At 43.2% G+C, this 13,381-nt stretch overlaps 1 protein-coding gene across 2 annotated transcripts; it reads right to left on the bottom strand.

The window, feature by feature from the left end:
* Nucleotides 1-876: 876 nt before the first annotated feature.
* On the bottom strand, nt 877-13,190 carry LOC134064492 (serine/threonine-protein phosphatase 4 regulatory subunit 3-like). Of its 2 annotated transcripts, none has more exons than XM_062520420.1 (16): nt 12,751-13,190; nt 11,105-11,160; nt 10,736-10,834; nt 9,602-10,225; nt 8,871-8,948; nt 8,379-8,495; nt 7,082-7,198; nt 6,467-6,598; nt 5,602-5,704; nt 5,223-5,264; nt 4,943-5,101; nt 3,807-3,976; nt 3,535-3,674; nt 3,294-3,442; nt 2,997-3,112; nt 877-2,319 (listed from the first exon to the last, which is right to left on the bottom strand). In XM_062520420.1, exons 1-16 carry the CDS (start codon nt 12,890-12,892, stop codon nt 2,215-2,217), a joined length of 2,349 nt encoding a protein of 782 aa, XP_062376404.1. In that variant the 5' UTR covers nt 12,893-13,190; the 3' UTR covers nt 877-2,214. The 2 variants fall into 2 exon arrangements, with proteins under 2 accessions (XP_062376404.1, XP_062376403.1); XM_062520419.1 differs by having other exon boundaries at nt 2,997-3,193; nt 12,751-13,189.
* Nucleotides 13,191-13,381: the final 191 nt, after the last annotated feature.

The raw sequence follows: 13,381 nt of genomic DNA, 5'->3' as shown, positions 1-13,381 counted from the left end.
GACTTGTCTTTGATTTCTCAGTGGGTTTTTTTTGTGATCAGAGCTCATCTCTGCGACCTAATAAGTGTTTGCTGGGAGGGGGATCACGTGAATAATGCGACCATGTGCCTGAACTGTGACGTCAGGATTTCTCCTGCACAAGATATGTACAAGATATAGGATTTGGTGATATATAGGATACAGGGTATAGGGATTTACACATGCATAGTATTATGTTACTGTAAGAATCATACACCACAATGGTAGAACACCTGTATCGTAGGTGTGGGACAAAATGTTGAGGATTGTACCATTACATCAGATCGCTGTGGCACCAAGCATCAGCATACTTATTTAGCAATCATTCTAATTTTATTTGGGTACATTCATTTACTATAATATTGCTTCCGAGGTTCATAAGTTATAAAACCTCAGGTCTTTTATGGCACATTTTAAAATGCACATGACTATGTACGAGCTAATTTTTGTATTTGACAGTCTTGAGAATTCCACACCGAAATTTAAAAAAAATCTAAACTACAGCAGAAATAAATCACAAAACACTGGAATCAGTTCATCATGCCCCATATTTTGATGTGGTGTCATCACTTTTGTAGCAATTCTCACCCCTACTGTATCTTGGTTCCATGCTGGGACACCTTCCTTAGCAACAATGAAGTCAATGATAAGATAATGTGAAATTCGGATAAGCAAAGAGTAGTCTGGTCTTCTTCCTTTTTAAAAAAAATTAGGAAAAAAAAAAAAGCATGGGTCTTGGTTCTTTCAGGGATGAAATCAAGACCTACAGTGTCTTAGATGCATGTACTATGGATGCTATATGGACAATCTGAATCCTCAAACATACGTGTCAGTTTTTCATTCAGCAACCAAAAAAAGAAAATAAAGATTCACGTTTAATGCCAGGCTCACATTTAATCTGAAAACTTTCCAAATATCAAATGTATACAAATGGTTTAGAGTGGAGATAGTGGTAGTAAATGCACTTTTACAAAATTTCCATGGAGTAAAACAAAAACCTACAGTGCGCTCTAGACATTTTTTCTTTTTAATTTTTACAATTGGGCCCTCACAGCTCTTAGTTCTTCATTATCAATCTGAAACGTTCTCTTTTCTGGTGTGGATTTTTGCTACATCTGTCGATAGGAATGTCTACATGCTGGGAGAGGCTGGTTGAAACCATCAGTGCTTACAGAAAACATCTCACAGAAAACCTAAAGCACAACTACCGAGAGAGCCTGGGTTCTTAGAGCCGACAGCTGGTGCAGGGAACTCTTCAGAACGTAAACACTTCCGGAGACTCGACATAGCAGAGGGCCACATCTTTTTAAATCTGTAACCGAGCAACATCACAAACAGACCCCCAAACGTCTGCCAATCAGCTGCAAGAGGATTTTTTTTTTTTTAACTGCAGTTTAATACATCTTATTAAAAATCAGTATCATGACTATTCTACAATGAGTCAAATTATCTGATTAAAAGGGTAAACAGTGGTCCCACCTTCTTGTGCAAAAGTATTACACTGGCAGGAATTGACTCCCCCAATTTAAAAAAAAAAAATATTTAAAGAGGCAAACAATTAAAAAGAAAATAAAAATAAAACTGCTGTACAGTACTTTTAATAGACTCATGAATACAAGATTCCTGGCTGATGTAGTTCCACTTGAGCCTCTGTAGGGGGAGCTTTTCCATTCTTCAAGTTCTGTTGCTCACCTTTCAGACGCTGCATTTCATTTCAAACATTTTTTTTTTTCCTTTTTTTTGTTTTTGTTTTTTTTTAAATCTGCCATCCCACCTCTTTTTTTTGGCCTGATTCTCTCCACCCAACCCAAGTAAAAAGGACACGTGGCTCTTTTGAGGGTCTGCCTGCCAAGCTTCCATCACGGAGCTGGCTAGTCCTGCTAGCCTGACGGGGCCCCCCCGTCACCCCCCTTTGCTCCCAATCAGGGAGCCTTGTAGCGGTGAGGAGTTGCTACAACCCTGCTGGTGTGCCTGGGTCCTGGGGAGTGTGGGGGAGGGAGGGAGGGAGGAGGGCGATCGGGAAGCTCCTCCGGTCCACAGGCGGTGCGGCTGTGGCTGTATGGGAGCAGGAGGTAGAGTGGGTGGGGTGGGGGGGGAGGGTACGGGGTGGTGAGGAAGATCTTTGTCCAGTGGACCGTGTGACACTGTGGCACCATGGGACACCAGACCTCTGGATAGCTTGTTTTTTTTACTTCTTTATGAGCCTAGACGGGGTCGTTTCCGTGGCGACTGTTCCTCCTCCTCGTCCTCCTCCTCTTCGTCTTCATCATCTGGATAATCCACAAGTCCTACCAGCCCCGTCTGTGGACGTAAAGGAATGTGTGAGTGAAACTGGCTAGGTACGAAACCATGAGTGTGTGTTGATAGAGGGGAGGGAGAGTCAGACACACACACAAAAAAAAAAAACAGCTTTGAAGTGAATTTAAAATTTAACTTCATGTCAGCATACACTACACAACAAATTAGGGATATCTGGCTTTCGGGTAGGCTGGGTGAACCCTGGCTGACCTGATGGCAAATTCGGATTTCCCCTGCTTCCTGTCTACAACCTTTGGGTCCAATCACAAACTAGCTTATCCAAAAGACGCATCGGATCGTTGGTCTGATTGGTTTAAGGACTATCCAAGTATACGGAGTCATTTGAACGATACCCATTGCTCACAGTCTCCCCATACTAATGTTCAATCTTAGAAGATTGAGCTTAGTATGGTGATAGCCAGCCTTTCGGGTCAAATTTATGGAAAATGTTCGAGCTACAGTGGTATTAGATCATGAAAGTAGGGCATTTAAGTAGAAGCATCCGATGGTGGGATCCTCATCTCTAACAATTTATTGAAACAAAGGCCAACACATTTCACCCATAAGCCAAATAACCCTGCCTTTTTGTGAGTAGTGTATGAAGGAAAGTCTTTGGGAAACACTGAAAACTGAAAGGCCACGAGATGCCTATACACTGAAGGTGAATGTTGACTCGTCACCTTGACGACAGGAGAGGCAGGGAGAGCTGCTGCCTTGGCTGAGGAGCCGTTGGGACTGGTGGGGGCGGCGGAGGTGGCCGCCTTGCTGTTGGCGCCGTTGGCTCCGTGGGCAGCGCCTGCAGAATGAGACAAGGTAAGCTTAAAGCTGCCAGCTGAGGTCCACTTTGGATGGTTTTCTTTGTCCTCACTCTCTTTAACTGCAATGAGAGATAAAAGGTCACGGGTGAGGAGCGAGCTATTTGGCAGCCTGACCAGACACATTGATGGCATGGCGTGGACAGGGTGGGTGGGACATACCTTTCTTGGCCTCCATGAACTTGTCATAGCTCTCGGGGAAGTCTTCGTCGGACCTGCCCTTCTCTTCTGCAGCCTCGTCCTCGTCGTCCTCGTCTTCATTTAACCACATTTCTTCATCGTCCTCCACAGGTCGAGCCTCCCGACGATACCTGAAGGCGAGGACATCAAAATCGTTCAGAACCGTGGCATTAAATCAGACAATTCCAGCCACCCCCCAAAGTCTGCGTCTCGCGCCCCCCACCTGCGGAAGCGTTGGGTCTGCCGGTCCTTCTCCTGCTCGTAGCGCCCCTTCAGGCCCTTAAATGTCTGGACGTACTCGATGGATTCAAGTGCTTTGTAGAAATTGTCCACAATGTGAGCAATGAGAGACTTGACGTCCTCCTGTATAAAGGCGATTAAAAGAAAAAGTGAGAAAAAGTCACCTCTGCAGTTGAATATTGATATATAATTCAATATTAATCATTTACACAATTATAAATATATAAATATGAATATAGCATCTTTTTAACATACCACTTTGATAAACTCAAATAGCTCAATGATGGCAGAGTTCAAAAGGTTGTATCGTGTTCCGTTGTCTAGCAGGGCGTTGATGACTGGCTCAAACAAGTTCCCTTTGATGATATAGCGGTTGTAATATTCATCCTTCAGCCCAATAATTCTCCTCATGAACCGTAGTGCACCTGTAGAAAAACAGGGCCATGTCAACCACCATTCTGCAATAAATACTCCAGTATCTACAAACAATACTCCAGAGAGAGAGAGTCTGGCAGATTATCTATATGTAAATGTATGTCAATTATGCAGTTGTTCCAAATACAAATTGATTATTGAGCTGCACAAGCCACATCTTGTAGTCTTATACACGGAATGGAAATTGGTACACACGTACACACACACACACACACACACGTCTGTGGAGGACATCCTTAATGGATGTGTTGTAAACACAATGGCACATCTGACAGTCTAATTGAGGAGTCTGTACATGGGACTCATCCAAAACATATTCTAGAACACTTGAGTAATGGGACCAAAAAGGCCAGAAGGTTAATGGTGAGCATGATTCAAATAGCTAACTACTGTAACAGCCAAATACAATGACACAAACTCCACCAAAGCAAACTCTTCCTCTACAACATAGAGCAGTTGTCATTTCTAAGCCTCAGCCCAAACCCCAGTCAGTTCCAGCAATGTCACATGACTATTGAGGACAACGTTTGACAAGACGGCAACTCAAGACAGAAACTTAGCTGTTCCCATGACAACACAACAAGGCTGCTATTCTCTGTCTTGTGTATGATCCCGATCACAAAAACCACGGGTTACCAGGCAGGCGGTGCTACAACAATGCTCGACATGTGAAACCCATCAACATTCTAGCCGCAAATAACCATCATTACATGGTGAGCAGCCAAAGTGTTAACTATAAAACCATCCACAGCTTGCCAACACGGCAGAACCGACACCATTTGTTTCGTCAAGAAATTGCAGCGATAATTAACTCAAATTGCTGATGACATGATTTAAAACACAAAGCTGAGGGTTTTTTTGGGGTTTTTTTTGCTGCAAGTTTTGTTTCAGAGTGACGAAATAACGGAATCTCTCTCCTCCCTCTTGTTGCTCTACACCACGGACATTGTACTTACACAGCGCCAAGAAGGTGTGTTTGGAGTTCATGAGCACGAGCACTCTCCTCAGCAGATCGGTGTTCATGATGTAGTTCTTCATGTGGTACGTGTGGTGCTCCACACAGAAGGTCAGCAGCTCCAAGATCAGAGCCAAGAGCTGGGCAGTCTGGAAATTATCTGCAGGAGACAGGACACCATTAACATCAGCACAATTCACACACAAACGCAAGTCTTCAAAACAAGAGAAACAAACAACAACAATAATCGACTGCTGTGTCAGAGCCATAGATAGACTTACCAGGGCACACACGGTTGATTTTTGCAGACCCCTCTTGAATGTCTGATGGGTAAAAGGAAAAATTGTTACTGGTAAATGTCTGCTGCACCCACTGCCAACCAGAGGTACTGAACACAACATGGCTAGCTAAGCTAAAACAAGGGGTCTTATCAGGGTGTTACTGCAGAATCACGGGTGCAGTTGCATGCTGTCCTGTGTATCAAAACCAACTTATTTTTTCCCCACGTAGCAAGCTGCCACAATACAAATAAGTGCAGTGTGTATTAGCAGTAGCCTTGTAAGATCAGAGTATGAATACGGCCATTATGAACGACATGTACAGGTATGTGCAGTGTAACGTTACAAGAGTAGTACGAGTGTGCTAATTGCGTCTCCTCACCACTTGAGTCGCTGTCTTCAGCAGTGTTGGCCAGTAATGGAGCTGTGAGCACATGCATGCAGTACTTGTAGAAGAAGCTGAGGAACTCCGTCTTCTCCGTTTTCTGTGAAGAGACAAATGAATGCTGACAACACTGAGGACTTCAAAATGGCCCCGGCATACAACCTCACGACACGAAATGACATGCCTGAAGAAGACCCTGGTGGGTCGAAACGTTGCATGCGGTTTTAATAAACCTTGTCGGTTTTGGAGTCTCCAGTGTGCGGACATCTTTCTTTTTATCACGACTACATTGTTTGTGTCCTGCACCTGGCCCCAGTGAGGTGGGATGTGCATGCACCTACTACACCTAAACAAAATGACATCACCACACAAGTGTATCCACACACAAGACCATCTGAATCAGTTCTGCTCGTGATCAGATTGATTAAAAATGCCGCTCTTCGTGCACCTGTAATAACGGTACGTTTTTGCCCATCAGACACAATGTATAAATGATGCGCGGAAGGCGCAGAACGCAAGGGTGAGGCCCCGGCAGTGGCGCAACTGGCTGGGGCACCTGCACCGTACGCCGGCGACCCGGGTTCGATTCCCGCCCCGTGGTCCTTTCCGGATCCCACCCTGACTCTCTCTCCCACTCACTTCCTGTCATTCTCTCTACTGTCCTGTCCATTAAAGGCATAAAAAGCCCAAAAAAATAATCTAAAAAAAAAAAAAAAAAAATGCCGCTCTTCATGCACCTGTAATAACGGTATTTTTTTGCCATCAGACACAATGTATAAATGATGCGCGGAAGGCGCAGAAAGCAAAGTGTGTGTGTGTGTGTGTATGCGTGCGTGTGTGTGGGAGATTCCTGCAGTCTTACATTGGTGGGGGCCAGCATGTTCTCTGGGTCAATAAGCGTTCTCAGGAGGCCCATCAGTTGCACAGCTCCCCCCAACTCTGGGTCAGAGTCACAGATCATTTGCTTGATCACCACATTAATCAGCAGCACGTCCTACACACACACAAATGGGGGAAGTGGATGTGGAGGTCAGTACAGTGGCAGAAACTTTTTAAGGTCACAACAACACGCAACTCTATGAAGTGACGGGCAAGATTTATGCCAGACATCATCATCTGCTTTTTAACATGAGACTATTTTATCTGTTTGTTTGCACTAATTGCACTGCTTGTCCGTACATTTTTTTCTTTTTTTAGCATTTTGCTTTTACCTGGTGGACAATAGATATATTCTATTCCAACACACAAAAGTAACCTCCATATAATTTTAAAAGCAAATCCTCCAACACCAAGAGTGCTACGTCACACCGACACATCCCTAAGCAGAAGGCTGGAATAAAACACTGAGGATCTGTTCTCATTACAGACTTGGATCCAAAATCATGGCAGCATTACAGAACACTAATCTTGAAAAACACCTAACCTCAACATCGATTGGAAAACTCTGTTCGTACGTGGCGCTCACGCCCACACTTACATCATCTGCCTGCTGAGGCTCTTGCATGACAAACTCCCGCACCATAGAAGGGCTGAACTCCACCAGATAGGACAGGATATCTGTGGCTGCAGCCCTCACCTGGAGGTCATCCATCGCCTGTGCAGGAAACATAGCATATACAATGTACATGTATTACGATAATGAGCCATATTTCTTAACTACATTTATGTTTATTATTCATCTAGTTGATGTTTTTATCCAAAGCAACCTAAAAGTGGGGAATAATATTGAAGCTACAATTCAAGTGCAACAGAAGAGCATATACAGCCTGGTCCTGCCATACTCTCGCACACTCATAATGTATAGAGAATCTGGGGTTGTGTCCAGAAGTCAAGCGTGCACGCTGGGTAGTACCTTCTTCCCAGTAGCGTATTAGTTAGCTTGCTCCTCAGTGTGCGTCCCTACCTACATTTGGACAGCACTAACTAGTTGGCGTCACCTGACTCGAGGAGGGGTGTGTGTTGACGATTTGCTTGACCTGCGCTGCGCAATGGATTATGGGATATCTGAGGCCAAAAAAGATGCATCGATGCACGCTTGGAAATCACGCCAAACGAAGTACCCACTAGTGAGAGCGCTTGACTTTCGGACAGTCTATTCTGACGTAACTTCTGGAAAATGCACACTGCCCAGCGTGCACGCTTGACTTCAGGACACAGCCTGGGTCTGCGGTATATTCGTGGGCTTTCTCAAGACAAAAATGTGCAGGTCCAATCTGGACGTCACGACCAAACGTTAGCGATTGGTTATGGCAGATCCGAGTGGCTCTGGGCAGATCCAGAAGTTTTAAACATCAACAGAGTATCTGCATTCAAGGATGTTCACGCTTGGCAATGGAAAGGGCCCAGACTCACTGTACAATAGATTATGAATGTACAAGAGTATGGTAGGACCGGGCTGGAGCATACACAGTACATTATGAATGTACAAGAGTATGGTAGGACCAGGCTGGAGCATACACAATACATTATGAATGTACAAGAGTATGGTAGGACCAGGCTGGAGCATACACAATACATTATGAATGTACAAGAGTATGGTAGGACCAGGCTAGAGCATACATACAAACACAAGACAACCAGAGGAGGATGGTGCAGAGGATTAAGTACAAACCAGAGGACATATTCAAGACAGATACTAATGGGCAGAAAAGATGCATGGTAAAAACAACTTAAAACATGTTACTATATAGAGTATGCTAAATTAAATGAAAATGACCGTTGATTGCAATTTGAGCACAGTGACCCAGTGTACAGGCACAGTGGTGTGAGCCTACCATCACTATCTCCAGAGCAGGCAGAATCCCTAGATTGGCGAGGGTTTTGAAAAACGCATCCCTGTTCTGGGGCTGCAACGTTTGGGAAAAAGCACAGAACTCCTTGAAGAAGTTCACCTGCAAAAGTAAATAAATAAAAAAAGAGACATGTAAGAAACGTGCATGAAACTCGATGCATCCCCATTGGGTACAATGTGTGGGATTGTATACATCATTAGCACCATCTTGGAACACCTTGGATCACCTTCTCAGAAAAGTGAAAGCTGTTCTAGTTACCCTATTCATGGGTTTCATTGGGTCCCTTTCCACAGGAGCATAAAATCAAACACCTAGATTATGATTGCAGACTGCACGGTGCTTGATTTAAACCCGTGAATAGATTTAAACGGGAGGTCATAAAAGTTCCTGTTGGTGTAACAGCTAGGTATCCCAATACCTTTGTCCATATAGTGTGCACAGTGTCGTGTACGTCTTCAGCATAATGCATCTTACCAGCTCTCTCCTCTTGCTGTCCTCCGTTGCTTCATCGGTTAGTTGGGCGAACACCTCTGTTAAGAGTTTCTCATTCTCCTGTTGGGAAAATAAATCAGGTCTCAAGTTAGTCCTGTAAACATCAATGCAGTGTTGATCCCAAACACGAAAAAGTAAGCCTTCATTCCAGAAAATAAGCAAAAATCAGTGGGGAGAAAAAAAGTGTGCAAAAAGTGGGGTTTGACAGGAGACTTGCTATTGCTAGAATGTCAGAACTTCACAAAGCAATTAAGTACAAAAAAGGGACATTTTGTATTTTATAATCATAGCATATGGGTGTCACAGGCAACACGTACGAATGATACATTTTTGCAGTACATTTAACATTTATAGAGCAGATACATCAGCAGTAGCCATGAAAAACTGAATTATTGATACATGATTATGCCTACACATATCAGGTTATGAATCAGTTTGATTAACATCAAAAGTGGCAAAAGGCAGCAATTCATATCCTCTACACCATTTCACAAGAGAGGACAACAAAAGCTAGCCACGATCAAAAGGGCACTTTCAAGCACGATATCCCATAAGGCTAAAATTTAGCAATGTGGGTTTGGTACATATTTCACCAAACGCACCTCCCGACACATAGAAATGTACAACACAAGACAGTCACATACAAAACAGTTGTTTCCTTGGCTGTTAAACAGAGGGCTAAACAGCTTCCAGACACCTCTTCACTAACCTACCTGCAACATGCTAACTATTTCCACTTTGTTGAAGAATATGAAAGAGGTGAGCGTGGACAGGAAGTTCTCCTCAAAGACGGACGGCGTGGGGAGGATGATGTCTTGGATGTACTGCACTCGGTACGTCTGGTGAATCTTCTGACGAAGCTCTGAGTCTGTAATGGGGACCACCTCCTTGAACTTGGCCGTCTTGGTGAGGAACTCCCGATGCCTCTTGGGCTGAACGAGAGCCGGGTCGTATTCCAGGCATCCCACAACGTCCATGATGCAATCGTCAGAGAACATCACCTCGAAGAGGGCAGCCTTGTTGAGGAAAAGCACGCCGCGCACAATCTCATAGAGATGATGCAAGCCCTCAAGGTCCTCCAGGTCCTCACAAGTCCTGAAGAGCTGCAGCAGCTTCTTGATATAGCCTTCGCTCATGAGCGCTAGGGCCAACTTCTCCCGGCGGATGGGCGACGAGAGCACAGACGTCACCAGGTCGGCGATCTCCTCCAGCCGGGCGAGTTCACAAGGGGGTAGCTCCACCAGGTGACTGGTTTCTGGCAACTCGTCCACACGTTCCTCCTCTGACTCGTCAATGGGATCCTGGGTGATCTCCAGAGCCGGGTCCTTACCCTGGACCTAAGTGCCACATTTAACATTTAAACAAGGGGTGAGTCAACAGAGAAAAACAAAACAGAAAATAGCTTTCACCTAGGCCTCTGTTCCATGATTTTTTTTTTTTTTACCCATTCAGTCCGTACTATGGCCCACTACAACCACTTATAAAGAGCTTGGTGACTTCCTACTAAATTCAATTAGGGTTGCTACAGAAACCCCACAGACAATTTGTTCCAGAATCATTGCCTAAAAGACCCTGAGGTGAAAAAACTATCTAGGCATGTCTAGTTTAGGCTCAAGAATAAATCATGATTTGCTGAAATGGTTGAACAGTAATGTTTCGAAATGTAAACACGAGGGTAGTTAAACTGAATGTATATTTGGTCTTAGATCACTCTTGAGTCCAACTACACAGAACTAAAATGAACATCAAGACTAACTGTATTCCATACTACAAAGAGTAAAGTAAGTGAACAGTCATAATGATAAAGCAAACATCACAAATCATAACGGTTCTCTAAATGCCAATACCTGACAAATCTTTTCCCAGATTTCATCACAGCCAGCTTTCTCTTGAAAACTCAGAGCAAGGTCATAATTCTCTGCTTCTGACCAAACAATCAAGGTGTCCTGGGAACCAAAAAAAAGAACATTTTACACGAGTCCAAGTTTTTTTGGCCAGTTCACATACATACCCTTTGTCTCCTCTAGCCACACCACTCAATTGATTAGGCTCAAAGACAAACACAGATGGTTTTTTTTTGACGGATATATTTGCAAGATATTTGACAGATTTATTATCATGGACAAGCATCCAAACATTTGCTCTTGATATACAGGCTAAAAATCAGCAGGACACTGCAGCCTAAGGCAAACAAGGACAAAGACGATTCAACTCACTTGTTGTTTCTGATATGCTGTGTTTGGACTGATTTTCGACTCCAAGAGAAGCGAGCCTGTAAGAAGAACACGTTTGTATCAAGTTAGCAGACTTGTCTTTCAGATCAAATATTTTACCATGGCTATATTTTACGCAGTTTGACCAATAACATACATGAATGCAACACATTAATTTATCCTACACCATGAGTGAATGTGCTGAATTGTTCCTATTGCAGCTTTTGGCACAGCCAATCCAGCCATCTTTATAGATGTGTATTCATGTAGCAGGATCTCTACAATGAAATGGTTGTTGGTAAACTATAAGCAGATAGCTATAGCTACCAAAGGATTGTAAACACATGCCAGTCACAAGTGGATAAAACATCTCTCCCGATATCTCAACACCACCTGGATGTTTAACAGCTAATGTTAAAAAAAATAAAGATCAATTGTATTTGGCACAAGCAATACAACTAGACTATGGACACAACTGTCCTGAAATCATGTATCATGCTGAGTAGCCAAGTTCTTACTAACCTCAAAATGATCAACACAATTTCTCCCTGAACAAAAAACGGTTCATGATGAACTTAAGACCTCAGTTACTCCAAGATCACCAAGAGAAACGTTGCAGTCAACAGTACCGATGTAATTCACATACAGATTAGCCAACACATCATAGACTCCTTAGCGAAATTAGAAATGTTCTACAAGAAAACATGTGATGAAATACTACCTGATTGCTAACCACAGTTACAACCAACATTAGCACTACGAGCTTGTAGAAGATCTTACTAATTTAGGCTACAATCCTTTTGACTCAACTAAAGGTAGGCTAACATAACTAGGTAGACAAAAGGCAAACCTCTACATCTACCAAAATAATTGTTGTTACAAGATATTGGACCACCATGACCATTAACCATTAGTGGCAGTCTAATTAGCCAATTTAGTTAACGTTACTCTGAAATAGAATGAAACTACCCAAATGGTACTTATGTTGACGTAAACTGTTAGCTAACGCTACCCAAGTAAATCCTGACTTGTGATAGTGAAGATGCCAGCTTGAAACAAAACGGTGTCTATAGTTATGGGTAATATAATATTATCTATATTATTAAGGGTTAAAAGTAACCTTAGCTTGTTATCCAAGACTAGACCGCTAAGTGGATAGCTAACCAACCTTTGCATATAAACTGACAATACATACAGTATCTTAGGTAAGTGCTAACCTTAGATAAGTTCCCAAGTGAGATGGCTACTTCATGTTAAGCCACTTTGATAAGTTCATAACATTTTACAGTTTCGCTAACGCCAATTTAACGTCACCTCTGTGGTTAGCTTTTCACCCAGCTAACATAACGAGCAAGGTCTACGTGGAGGACATGGACCAAGCTGTTCAAAAAGTTAACGATGGTTTGTTATTTCTGCGGCCTACAGGCCTACGATTTAACTGATAAATTGGTGGCCGACGCCACCAATAACGTATCTAAATGTACCGTTGAGATGGATAACGAGAACGAAGATTATATCATCTGGTACTGAGAATCCCGTAAACATGGGACAAAACATCTCGTGAAAGAACAGAGTGGAGCTCGAGACGAAATGCATTTGAAGAGCAGCGGACTTGCTTAGCTAGCTAGCCGACTAGCGAGGCTACTCACCATCAGATTCGGCCCGAACTAACAAGCATATTCCTCTCAATCGTTCGACGTAAGTGGATGAAACATGTCCTGTTCCTCTGTCGTCCCACTGTCGGTCTTCATTTAGCGTGTACACTTTTACACGCCGCCGAGTGTCCGACATCGTTTTATCAACCTCAGCCACAGCTTCACCCTAATTTCAATTAAACGTATTTCTCAACCCAAAGCTTCAAACTTTATAACTACCCGCATGTTCCAGCCACACTGCCGTCAAATTGTTCAAGTACATATATATTGACTTCCGAAATGGCTTAAAATCATATGACAATAGAATATCTGTATGTAGTGCCGAATAACTACAACTACACTGTTACAAACACAACAACTAGCTATGTCGGCCGTTCTTCTATCCGCCATGGACCGCCATCTTGTAATCGGATCTTGTGTCTTTTTCTTCCCCAACGTCAATCAAAGCGTTTACCGCCGCGGGGTCTCCTCCGAGGGGCTACGGAAGCCGAAAGTCAATAGCGTACAAAACGCCTAGGCATAATGAAATTACAAATTTACAAATGAGAAAATACAAACTGTACTCTAAGCACTGGGAGGAGGGTGGCCGTTACACTATTTCACATTTTCATAAAAATGTATACGT

The sequence above is a fragment of the Sardina pilchardus genome, chromosome 18 (assembly GCF_963854185.1).
Source record: "Sardina pilchardus chromosome 18, fSarPil1.1, whole genome shotgun sequence".
Classification (NCBI taxonomy): domain Eukaryota; kingdom Metazoa; phylum Chordata; class Actinopteri; order Clupeiformes; family Clupeidae; genus Sardina; species Sardina pilchardus.
This window is presented reverse-complemented; position numbering and strand designations above follow the sequence as displayed.

Coding starts and splice junctions, on each gene's coding strand:
- LOC134064492 (XM_062520419.1), bottom strand. CDS start 12,892: ATGTCGGACACTCGGCGGCGTGTAAAAGTGTACACGCTAAATGAAGAC. Junction 8,496..8,870: donor ACAGCAAGAGGAGAGAGCTG/GTAAGATGCATT, acceptor TTACTTTTGCAG/GTGAACTTCTTCAAGGAGTT. Junction 5,265..5,601: donor TGAAGACAGCGACTCAAGTG/GTGAGGAGACGC, acceptor TTTACCCATCAG/ACATTCAAGAGGGGTCTGCA.